Source organism: Megalobrama amblycephala, linkage group LG5 (genome assembly GCF_018812025.1).
Source record: "Megalobrama amblycephala isolate DHTTF-2021 linkage group LG5, ASM1881202v1, whole genome shotgun sequence".
Taxonomy (NCBI): Eukaryota; Metazoa; Chordata; class Actinopteri; order Cypriniformes; family Xenocyprididae; genus Megalobrama; species Megalobrama amblycephala.
In genome coordinates this window covers 34,876,438-34,889,674 of record NC_063048.1, presented here as the reverse complement: position 1 = coordinate 34,889,674, position 13,237 = coordinate 34,876,438, and the positions used below count along the sequence as shown (strand labels likewise).

Sequence of the window (13,237 nt, the reverse complement as noted above, 5' to 3'; positions counted from 1 at the left end):
TGACCCTTATGACTGGTTTTGTGGTCCATGGTCACATATAATATAATATAATATAATATAATGTAATATAATCCACCCATTCCCCAAACCGCTTGTCCTCTAGGGTTGTGAGTATTATATTATATTATATTATATTATATTATATTATATTATATTATATTATATTATTAGTCTGTCTGAATACTCAATTCTGATTGGCTGGAAGGTGTGCAATAAAACCATTTAATGCATACATACTTCCCAATTATATATATATATATATATATATTATAATTATCTATATTTCAGTTTTCATTGAAATGCGCGCACACTCTCTCTCTCTCTATATATAATTAATTCATATAAATTCTATAGTTCATTCAAATAAATGTAATGTTACCGCACTACTTTACCTTTGTGTTTGATTTAAAGTGGGCAGAATGCTAGACCTAACAAGCTGTAAATGTCAAAAATAAGCATCATTTTTACCTTTCTTGTGGCTGCAAACATCAATAACAGCTTTTAACAGTTGTCAGTGCTGGCAAATGACCATGGTATAAGCCGGATAATCCTTGGCTAGCTATGCATTAAACGATTTTAATGCACTACACTTCGTATCGGTTGGTTCTTTGCCTTCAAGTCGTGCATTAAAATTGTTTAATGCACAGCTTGCCTTGGATAATCCCTTGCTTATATTATATTATGTTGCATTTCTTAAATGGATTATATACAGTATGTGTGTGTGTGTGTGTGTGTGTGTGTGTGTGTGTGTGTGTAATACAAGAAAATAAAATATTTAATACATTATTAATAATTTCATTACATTTTAATTCTGCTTCCATAAATAAAATTTTAAATAGCAATACTATATTCTACCTCAACTCAAGTATTGATGTTTCTTTATGTGTGCAATTTCAATAGCTGGTACTCAACACAGAGTTCAGTACCAGCATATTTTGAATGTATGAACTTACAGAATAATGTCAGTGCAGATGCAAAGTTCAAATACAAGTTCATAGTGACAGCTAGAGTAGTTTTGATTTGTGATCTCTTTGTTTGTGGTGTAATAAAACCCAAATAGCTTAGATGTGAGTACCCTTTGTGAATTGTGTAGGTTTGAATTGCCATTACATGCAGGCCTTCTCTGCAGTGTTGCTGCAACTCAACCCAGCAGGGATCAATAGGGAATGAGGCTAGTGAGCCATTTCCCCAGCGGTCTACATGGGTCAGTCAATATGTTGCTCTCTTCTTTTGACATTGGATTGATTGCGAGGCTGCTGTTTGTAAAACTGTTTTGGAGCAGTCAAAAAAAAAAAGAGGGGGAAAAAAAGAAAAAACGAAAAGCATTTAATGCTATAAATCTGTTTTTGTCATAAGGTTTGTCCCATGAATGATCATAATGCGGTTTCTGAGTACTTTTTAATAGCTGAATAAGAGAAATGTCTGTAATTTGAATATGTGGGCAGGGCTTTTAGATGCATTATATGTCTGGCATCAGCAGACGAGCAATTCATGTAAGCTAACCATCATAAACTACACACCACCCACTCAATATAGTCTTTACTTAGAAAAAACACCTGACAGACATCATTTTCTTCCGTTAACAGTTCCCAGAATGTGGTTTCTATGGGATGTATGACAAGATTCTTCTTTTCCGTCATGATCCAAACTCTGAAAACATTCTGCAGTTGGTGAGGTGCGCGGCTGAAATTATGGAGGGGGACCTGGTGGAAGTCGTCTTGTCAGGTAAGTGCAGTGTTCAGTAGTTTTTGCTCAGCATGTAGTCATGCCCTAGACGCAGATGTGCATCCATCATCTTTTTATTTGTGGCGTAACACATTGTTTTATAGATCAGTTAGACAAGACACTGTGACTTTGTTGCGACACCCCCAAAAGTTTTTGCAGTCTGCTGCCACACACCCGAGTGCGATTCCTGTGCCATTTCTGACTGTTTTTTGTCTCTTAGTCTTTCCATTTCCCACTCTGGAAAAGTTGATGCGCATCCAAGTTTTGATGCCGCACCCGGTGTGAAAACCGGAGTTGCTTTGCTGAGGAAGCGATGGAGGTATCGCATTTGACACTGCTAAAGTGTTTCTCCAAACACTTGGCAGGCCTTCCCCTCCCTTCCTCTCCCTCTCCTCCCTTTGCTATGTCAGGTAATTGAGTAAAGTCTATTCTGACGAGATAAAGCAGGGACTGACACCTCCTCCACCCACCAGCCTCTCTAGGTCTGGTGTGTTTCTCTGTACATGTGCGTGTCTGTGACAAGATGAATCAGGTGATTAACACACCCAGATGCACACATTCTCATAGACAAGCCTTCGGGAGCCCAGAGTAACACTTCTCAGTGACACACTTGGCAGCTACTTTCACTGTAAAGTAACATAGAAGAGTTTTACAACTGTCACATAAGTAAGGTCAACGGTTATTAATTTTGACAACCCCTGAGAGGGACCCTGTGCGACTGTCTCATCACTTTTCTCGTAGGGTATAATTTCACCGGTTACTGACGCAAAAGTAAATTGCGTCTTAGTGAAATCAATGGTCCAGCTCATAGTTTTCCTTTACTAATTAAGTAAACTTATTATTTTACAGCACTCTAAAGCCCAAATTAATTCTTCAATGGCATTAGAGGAAAACCTGATTTTGCTCACCATATGGTTTTCAAAGCACAAGTTGAACGCTATGTAATTGGCCTGAATCTGAAAAAAGACGCAACGAATGGGCCAATAAACGATGATCTTTCAGATTATCACTTTGACAATATCCCATACAGTAATTAAAAAGAGCAGCATTTCATGAAAATATGACCTACGCTTTCTCTGTTGGGTCTCTACCCAGTCTGTTGTGGTTCTTAAAGTCTGCTTGAAGTCTATTTTCTGCTGGATAAATTTAGAGTAACCACGGGTTGGCTGCAGTGAAACGCACTGACAGGATGTTTGGCTGTGCCTAGATCAACATAATTGCAACAGAGAAAGTGCATTAAAATACAAGTGCTAGACAGAATGTGCTGGATTAATAACCGTACGTGAATATTGATGAAGAATTAAGAACTATGCATATACTATAGTGTGCCAAAGTGATAGTGATTCCTAACCATTTCACCTCGGAATCGCATGCCAGAGTGTGTAGGGCCAGAAAACTTCCAATTTCCACCAGAAGCAAGGGGGAAAAAAACGACGGGAAAAACAAGTATTTGCATTAAGTCAACTCAGGATGCCTTTTCAGCATCATACTCATTTCCCTGAAGCATTTAATGACAGTTTACAGGTAGTTCAACTTGCAAACATATCTTGGCCTTTAAACAAAAGGCAAAACAATAATTTGAATGAATTGAGGTAATTTAGCTGCAGAATGGCTAATCAGAATGTATTCTACTTGAGCGTGCTAGGGGAAGCCATGTTGGAGAGGAGGCAACATGCGTGCGTTGAGTCAGGCAGTTCTCCCGCTGCGCTCACCACTCAGCCGCTATTGGTCCTGTCAACATGCAGCCAACAAGAGCCAATCAAAACACTCCAACCACCCCAAAAGCTTCCCTTTCATAGTACAATTTGCAAATATAAATAAAGCTGGGTTTGTTTGGAAGAGTTTGGATGGCAATTAAAAATCATCATATCTCTGGATTTCGTTCTGTTCTGGATAATTATGCTGTGGTGCACAGGTTTTTGAGTGAGTATTATTTTTAGAGGTCATGCTTCAAAGCGAAATATCTTGCGGCTCTGAATCTGCTTCTTTGTCGTATTTTAAAGCTCAACTCATTTAATTAGTGCTTGACCACGACCCCCTCTAAAGGGACCACCATCTCTAGCCCATTAACCCTGACAGACACACGGTCTGCCCATCTGATTAGAATTCGGCAAGGCCAGAGAGCCTGCTGCCCAGGCCTTGTGGCAGATCTGTGGAGACAGCCATAGCATGCCAGACTGGCCATTGATAGATTGGATTTGGCCCACCCTCTCATCCATCTGCACCCCAAAGATACACATGCCTTGTGGGAGCTCAAAAGAGGACGGTTCATAAAATAAAGATATAACTCCCTCTGCAACATTTGTTTGCCTTTTTAATCATGATATGTTTACTCAGTGCTGCTGGGATTAAGAGCGAAGCAAATTCCCTCATGAAGTTGAAAGTCCAAATAATGCAAACAAAAAATGTGGTTATTTATGTCAGTTGTTATGGGAAAACAACTTTAATTATGATTTTAAGATGTAAATTGGAATGACTCACTTCACTTGAACAACCACAATTATAAACAAATAACAGATGTCTCGGAGTTTAAGGATGTCAAAACCTTGAAGTCTCTCATCAGGTATTGCATATCCTTTAATGAATTACCAAGGATTTACATAGATACAGTTTTACCGAAGCCACTTCAAATAAAATGCACAAATCATGTTAATTGCAAGTATTAGAAATGTTAGCTGAGCATAATGAAAAAGATCAAATCAATTTTAATTCTGTAATTGTGATGTGTAATTGCGGTTGTTAAAGTGAAGTGAATCATTGATCTTCAAATGTTGCAGATTTATGCAGCTAATGAGAATACCTGAAAATATCACATATTTAAAGACAAAAGACTCACCATTTTCACTTTGGTTGAATGTCAAACATGTATTTAGTAAATTTTGAAATAAGTGAAAGCATAGTATTTGGGGTAAAAGTCCCCATGCTGCTGGGGGTAAAGTGACATTGTTATTTTTATTATGTTACTTAATTGTGTTTCTCTTTTTGCACAAATTGTTTTTTCATAATTAATATATAATATAATATAATATCATAATATATACTTTTATATAATATTGCTGTGCTTGAGCAAGGCACAGGGGATATTCATGCTATTCAGTATCCTTTAAACAGTCTGTTTAAAAATGATAATGCCTGCATTGTAATTTAAATGGTTAGTTCACCCAAAAATGTCATTAATTACTCGCCCTCATGTCGTTCCACATCCAAATTAAGATATTTTTGATAAAATCCGAGGGCGCACAAAAAGTATTCTCATCGCTTTATAATATTAAGGTTGAACCACTGTACTCACATGAACTAAATATGTTTTTATTACCTTTCTGGGCATTTGAAAGTGTTAATTATCTTGCTGGCAATGCAGGCCTCACTGAGTCATCGAATTTTATCAAAAATATCTTAGTGTTCCGAAGATGAATGAAGGTCTTACGGGTGTGGAACAACATGAGGGTGAGTAATAAATGAAATAATTTTCATTTTTCGGTGAACTAACCCTTTAAGGACATTTTTTTTTTTTTTTTATGAAAACCTGCAGCACAGAAATATGCTGTGGTCAAGCTCAGGCACTTTATTAATTACAGCTTGATTATTTGTTTATTAGCTGGGAGACTTACAGGGTGAAAAAGAACTAAAGTTAGAATTTAGAGCATACATGAGAGTATCAACCTATTTTAATCTTAAGTTATTTTTTATAATGTATATTTAACCATCTTTTGCTTTTGTATAATTTTATATAGAGGGTCAGTGTCGTTTTAGTATCATTGATATACAATTATATATTTTTTGTTATCATTTTGAATTAAATTTATATTTTCTGTTTCCATTTATTTTAATTTTTTAAAAATGTTGTTTTTATTGAGCTTTAGTTTCAGTTTACTTAGTTTTCGTTATTTTAGCACTTCAAATTAAACTAAATAAAAATGAGAAATATATATATATTTTTTTAATATTATATTTTATTTCAAGTAGTGTTTTTTATGGTTTTAGTTTCAGTTAACGATAATAACCCTGAAAAGGATGGAATGTTTTGAGTGAGTGAGACAAACAAGCTGATAGAACAAAACGTCACAGAATTAATCGAATCCATTGTAATGTGATGAAGTGCTGATGTCACTTCCTGGAGGATGATGTCATTAAGGAACCTGGCTTTTTTAAAGGGATATTACAAAATACTAACAGGAGTGCTCACAAAAAATTTTTTTGCAACACAAAAAATAATATGAAACAGTTATGTATGAAATTTACATTTTGCTTTTGTGCATGTTGTTTCAAACTTTTTAGCCTCAGCTACTGTGGAGGATTTTCAGATCAGACCTCACGCTCTGTTCGTTCACTCATATCGAGCTCCAGCGTTCTGTGATCACTGTGGAGAGATGCTGTGGGGTTTAGTGAGACAGGGTCTTAAGTGTGAAGGTAAATGTCTAAACATTCCACTAAACTTCTGTCAGATTACATTAGAGAAAGAAATAGACCACAGTGTGATAATCTTTTGTCACTATCTTTATGTTAGGCTGTGGGCTGAACTACCACAAACGGTGTGCCTTTAAAATCCCAAACAACTGCAGCGGCATCCGTAAACGTCGACTATCTAACGTGTCCCTCACCGGCCTGACCAACACTCGCTCTGTGTCTGCTGAACCATCTCCCAGCACCTCTGATGAAGCCTTACTGGTGAGTTTGATGTCAAAATCAGATCCACACCATATTGTATCAGATGTTCCCTCCCTTAGTCACAATCTAGAATACTCAAATATAAGTGTTCAAATATATAATAAATATGAATCTTTCAACAGATTTTGTCCTAATAATCTCAGATGTTATTGATATAGAATAGATTGTAGATTTGGCCCGTTTGTTCACCCTATGCCCATGTGTGTCCTGTTAATTAACACAACTCAATCTCTGTCTGTCTCTCTCTACCTCTCCCCACACATCCTTTCATTCCTGCCCAGTCTCCTGTCAGTCCTAGCATGGAGGTAGGCACTAATTCATCTTTAACTAACCACCTTGTGATATTTTGTCTGTCATACACCCCCTGCAATATGAAAAAATCAAACCTGTTTGATAAAGGGGTGATAGAGAAAAGCGTCTATTATTAATATTTACTGTTTGAATATCTTTGGCTGTACTATATATTATATATATACCGATCAGAAATAACATTATGACCACCTTTCTAATATTGTCTTGGACAACCTTTTGCTGTCAAAACAACCCTGACCAGTCGAGGCATGGACTCCACTAGACCCCTGAAGGTGTGCTGTGGTATCTGGCACCAAGATGTTAGCAGCAGATCCTTTAAGTCCTGTAAGTTGCATGGTGGGGCCTCCATGGATCGGACTTGTTTGTTCAGCACATCCCAATTGGATTGAGATCTGGGGGATTTGGAGGCCAAGTCAACACCTCAAACTCATTGTTGTGCTCCTCAAATCATTCCTGAACCATTTTTTCTTTGTGGCAGGGTGCATTATCCTGCTGAAAGAGGCCACAGTCACCAGGGAATACAGTTTCCATGAAAGGGTGTACATGGTCTTCAACAATGTTTAGGTAGGTGGTACGTGTCAAAGTAACATCCACATGGATGGCAGGACCCAAGGTTTCTCAGCAGAACATTGCTCAAAGCATCACACTGCCTCCGCCGGCTTCTTCCTATAGTGTATCCTGGTGCCATGTGTTCCCCAGGTAAGTGATGCACACGCACCTGGACATCCATATGATGTAAAAGAAGACGTGATTCATCAGACCAGGTCACCTTCTTCAGTTGCTCCGTAGTCCGCTTCTGATGCTCACATGCCCACTGTTGCTGCTTTTGGCAGTGGACAGGGGTCAGCATGGGCACCCTGACTGGTCTGCGGCTATGCAGCCCCATATGCAACAAACTGTGATGCACTGTGTGTTCTGACTCCTTTCTATCACAATCAGCATTAACTATTTCTTGAGCAATCTGAGCTACAGTAGCTCGTCTGTTGGATCGGACCACACGGGCCAGCCTTCGCACCTCACGTGCATCAATGAACCTTGGCCGCCCATGACCCTGTCGCCGGTTCACCACTGTTCCTTCCTTGGACCACTTTTGATAGATACTGACCACCGCAGACCGGGAACACCCCACAAGAGCTGCAGTTTTGGAGATGCTCTGACCCAGTCGTCTAACAATCACAATTTTGTTCCCCAGTCAAACTCACTCAAATCCTTACGCTTGCCCATTTTTCCTGCTTCTAACACATCAACTTTGAGGACAAAATGTTCACTTGCTGCCTAATATATCCCATCCGTTAACAGGTGCCGTGATGAAGAGATAATCAGTGTTATTCACTTCTCCTGTTAGTGGTCATAATGTTATGCCTGATCGGTGTATATACACACTACCATTCATAAGTTTGGGGTCTGTTAGATTTTTTTAAAGGTTTTTGAAAGAAATCTCTTATGCTGACCAAGGCTTCATTTGATCAAAAGTACAGTAAACAATCTGGACTTTGATGAATAGAAAGTTCAAAAGAACAGCATTTATTTGAAAAAGAAATCTTTTGTGACAATTTAAATGTTAAAAATTTAAATGTTTGTACTGTCACTTTTGATCTATTGAATGCATCCTTGCTGAATAAAAGTGTATTTTATATATATTAAAACATTATTCAGTTTCCAGATTTATCTATGTCTAATCTTTTGTTGCTACATTTACAATGAAAATGAGTTCTGTTTGCCCTTTTTAAATATATTAAGCCAGACATAATGTTCTTTTCTCTAAGAGGTTAAGACATTTTAACCTGACACCAGAAATGTTGTGGTACACATGTAGAGTTTGTTTGAAGAAAACTGTTAATCGGCTGTTGATGACAGAATCAGACATCTGTTAGCTGCTCTCTAATCTATTCCCTACACCTAAGACAGGTTACAGCATTTGTACTTTAGCTGAATTGAGCTGTAAGATTACCTTACCCATTACATGAATCTACTTAAGGCCTTTGGTGAAGTGTACAACATGGCAACAGGAAGCTATTGATCATTTTCTTTCTTTAGAGCACATTGAATAGTTGATTATGCACACCTGCGTGATGTCAGATCTATTCACAACAGGTGGTAAGACATCTGCATCTTTGCCAATCAGCAGCACATTAAAGATCAGCTTGATGAGAAAGTTGTTGTTCTGAGTTGATGCAAATTCATCAAAGCTCAGCATATACAACAATCTCCCTCAGCATGAACCTCGTAGAGCCCTTGTGTTTTTGTTCACCTAATCGAGAGCGGGGTGGTGCTGGCTCGGCTCGGGTTAATACCAGCGAACTTGTGTGACAAATTAATCCTTTTTATTTACTTTTGATAATAGTTATTTAACATGATTTGCATGATTTATCACTAAAAAGCACAGTCATAAATATGATTTTAAAATAGACCAAGCTACATGCTTTACTTCAGTGAATAGCTCTCAGGGTGGGTTTATTTTTGGAAGTTAATTTCTCTATGAATGGCTAAAATCTATTAAACATTTAAACTCATATTGCCCAGGAAAAAAGATACAGTTGTTTTTGTGACAACATGCCCCAATTGTCACACTGTATTGGGATAAGTTGTCACAATGGTCTTTTCAGCAAAATGCACACAGTAAAACAATTATAAAACCTAAAACAATTAATGAAACAGCAAAAAATGTAAACGGTACAGCACAAAAATATCAGACAATTGGTTTGATGAACAATTATATAATTCATAACATGTAAATTCATCACGTGACACCTTGCCCCAATATAAGTGTGACACTTACCCTGACCTGACATTTATTAAAAATACTGATGTACTGAGAACACAGTCGAACCTGTGAAATATAGTCGTTGTCTTCTATGGATATCCTATATTTCTTACATAAAATGTCTATATCAGTTGCATGTCATGATATTCTACAATCTACATTATTTGTCCACAGCAAAAGACACCATCAGACTTCTTTCCTGGAAGAGGCCGCTCCAACTCTCAGTCCTATATAGGTCGGCCAATAGAGTTAGACAAGATCCTGCTGTCTAAAGTAAAGGTGCCACACACATTTGTCATCCATTCCTACACACGTCCCACCGTTTGCCAGCACTGCAAGAAGCTCCTCAAGGGCCTGTTCCGTCAGGGACTACAGTGCAAAGGTAGGAGCTTATCCTTACATTTCAAGCTAGCTACTGCTGGAGATTTATTGTCTTTAATGTCATACAGTAATTGTTTTAATATCTTATTGCTTTGCATATTAATGTGCCTCGTCTAAATCCCCTCTGATCCTGATGTTTCCATGTAATTTTAATTCTTTGTAATAAAAATTGTTAACTCATCTGAGCCCCCATTGGACTCATTACTTTCTCAAAAAATTATTGCAGTTTATTTGCAATATCCATAAAACTAATTACACAAAATTACAATAAGTACACAAATGTGTTTAATATAATATTGACTATAATACCTCGAGCAGATATGATGTTTTGCTATTATGTGCACGGTACATTTTATTAGGCAGAGAATGAAGCTCAGTAGGGCTGGGTTCAAAATGGAATACTAGCAAACTGTATACTGCCTACTATTTAAAAAAAAATAATATGATGTAATAATATGACTATGCAAGTATTGGCTGAATTTAGACCTGTGTGATTCTGGATAATTGAGAATCACGATTTTGTTTGTTTAACATCACATCATTCTCCCACAATTCTGAATAGACAACTAAACAAAATACTAGAGGTTTTGTGTGCAAAATGTTTATTGCTGCAGTCTATATTTAAAAAATAATTTGTAATTATTTTTTCACAACTGGTTTGAATGAATGATTCAATGACTCATTCATAAAGAGTTCACTTGGGCCCTGTCTCAAATGGCACACTTCATAGAACTTTCTGTCTTGTGGACTTAAAATTGCTGCCGTGTGCGCATGTCTGTTAAGTCCATGAGACCATAGGGTGTCCCATTTGTTAATTTTAGGTTTCAGAAGGGTGCTCGCGAGCAGCCCATTTGCAGTCGATATGCGCCCTCGATTTGCACTTTTGCAGAGCCCGCACTGGTGCGAGCTCCACAGCAGACATCTTCCCGACAGTCAAAGAGGCATTACGTCATGAAAGTGCAGACTCGTAGGAAGACCGCAAGTGTTTAGGATGCCATTAGGGACAGGGCCTTTTTTTATTACTGGATAAATCAGCTTTTTTGAATGAATCTCTTGAATGAATGATTCAATGACAAATAAATTTTTAACAGTCACTTGTCGCCACCTACTGGTGAAACAATGTAATTGATACCATTTTTATTTGTTAGGATCGCTACTGTAGGCATCAGTGTTTATATCCAAACTTTAAATTTGTATCCAAGTACTTCTGTGATGGCTGAATTAGAAATATCATATTAGCATACAACTTACTATTTCTGCTATATAAAAATACTGGTAGCACTTTACAGTAAGGTTCATTAGATAACATTAGTTAACTACATTAGTTAACATGAACTAATAATGAACTGCACTTACACAGCAATTATTAAAATCTTGTTAACATTAGTTAATGTGCTGTGAACTAACATGAACAAACAATGAACAACTGTATTTTCATTAACTAACGTTAACGAAGATTAGTAAATACAGTAACAAATGTATTGCTCATGGTTAGTTCATGTTAGTTAATATATTGATGTTTAACTAATGAACCTTATTGTAAAGTGTTACCAAAATACTTCATGTTGAATGTTTAATTTCGTGCATGCTGGAAATAAATAGGTTATTTTCAGTTAATTATTAATCCAGTTTAGCATTAAGATTTCATAACCTTTGGCAATATGATTAAATAACCAATAGCAATAGAGATGTTAAAACAGTGTGCTATGGTTGTATACTGGTCATCCTGGCAAACGTAGCAATTCATGCATAAATAAAATTTGCATATGGCACCGTGGTACATAATACATGTTACAAATAGCATTCCAAACATAGCCTATTCCTAGCCTATTAGGTGCCAATATTTAATGTATTTATGCTCACCTTACAGATAACACCGTACAGTTTAACAGATCATAGAATTTGTTGATCCTTTTTTGTCATCTAGTCTAGAAGAAAGCATAAATATACAGTGACACAACAGCTGCTTTTATATATGATGTGTTTGTGTAAGGAGAATATATGCCATGTGCCAAGCAGTAAAGAGTGCAGTTGGCTGGGCTGTTACAAACAGCTTTAATGTTCATGTGTTCAATGTGCGAGGTCTCAGCCTGTCAGCCACCGGCACAACAGGAACTCATATGTTTATGTGTCAGATTGGTAGTAAACTCTCTCCCTCACTCCCCCTTTAACTCCTTTTCCTTCTCTCTGTCACTCTCTCATTCTTCTCTACTCTCTTTTCCCTCACACTATCTCAGATTGCAAATTCAACTGCCATAAACGATGTGCACCCAAAGTGCCAAACAACTGCCTCGGAGAGGTGTCAAGAAACGGAGGCAAGTCTAACTTTAGAGTCTTCATGCGAATCAATGATCAACACTGCATTTTCACGACAAAAACAGCATTTAATGTTTAGCGGGATAAATATTGTTATGTGAACATCATACTCCATATGTAACATACTGAAAAAACTGGGGTAATGTTGAACCTGTTTGTTTCTATCACTGAAACTGATTAACCTAAAATTGATATTCTCAATAATTCATATTAGTTATAATACCAGAGCAAAAAAAAAAAAGTAATTTATTACTGTAGATTTATAGTAAGAAATTTCAAACTGCTAATTTTCAAGTTCTGCTTTCTAGGGTTGGTGGTGTTAAACCGACAGCTTTTTTACACACATACATCACGTGACTTACATTGCCTTGCTTTATTTTCCTGTTCACTCCAATCCTCTTATCATGGCTCATAGATCTGTTGAGTCCTGGTGCTGAATCAGATGTGGTCATGGAGGAGGGTTGTGATGACCATGATGGGGACAGACATAGTCCACTTATCGATGATATGGAAGAGTCTCTGGTGGCGGATTCCGCTGCTCTTTTGGAAGCTGGACATGGTGAGCTTGGAGATTTCCAAGACCAAGACCCAGATGAATCCAACAGAATCATCAGGTAGCTCCTCGTCACCTCTAGAAGCACTATAAACAAAACAAATGTCACAAATAGTTGACTTTAGTCCAAAAACCTGTCTCTGTCAGTGACTGCATAGAAAACTAGTCAATGCAAAATAAATAAATAAATTACTGCAAATATAAACTACCATTCAAAAGTCTAGTGATGGTAAGAAGCTCTTATGCTCATTTTATCCAAAATACAGTAAAACTGGGGCCGTATTCACAAAACATCTTAAGACTAAAAGTAGCTCCTAACTTGCCGATTTAGGAGAAACTCTTAAAAATAATGGGCGTGTCAGTCCTAAATTTAGGACTCCTACATTTTTGCTCTAAGAGTATTTCACAAAGCTTTTTAGCACTAAAACTAGCTCCTAAATCTGTGAAATGTTAGGAGTAGTCAAGAGGACTCCTAAATCACTAAGACTAAATCACAAACAATCTTAATCCACCTAAAG

General features: G+C 37.2%; 1 protein-coding gene across 4 annotated transcripts in view; it reads left to right on the top strand.

The window, feature by feature from the left end:
- prkd1 (protein kinase D1) overlaps positions 1–13,237 on the top strand; it is a 79,351-nt gene that overhangs the window by 51,032 nt on the left and 15,082 nt on the right. For 3 of the 4 annotated variants that reach the window (XM_048192005.1, XM_048192004.1, XM_048192003.1), the window contains 7 exons: positions 1,587–1,725; positions 6,004–6,135; positions 6,233–6,393; positions 6,675–6,698; positions 9,644–9,851; positions 12,088–12,165; positions 12,582–12,780. In XM_048192005.1, the coding sequence (XP_048047962.1) occupies positions 1,587–1,725; positions 6,004–6,135; positions 6,233–6,393; positions 6,675–6,698; positions 9,644–9,851; positions 12,088–12,165; positions 12,582–12,780 (941 nt within the window). The remainder of the gene's footprint in view (positions 1–1,586; positions 1,726–6,003; positions 6,136–6,232; positions 6,394–6,674; positions 6,699–9,643; positions 9,852–12,087; positions 12,166–12,581; positions 12,781–13,237) is intronic. The other variant, XM_048192002.1, reaches the window with a different exon arrangement.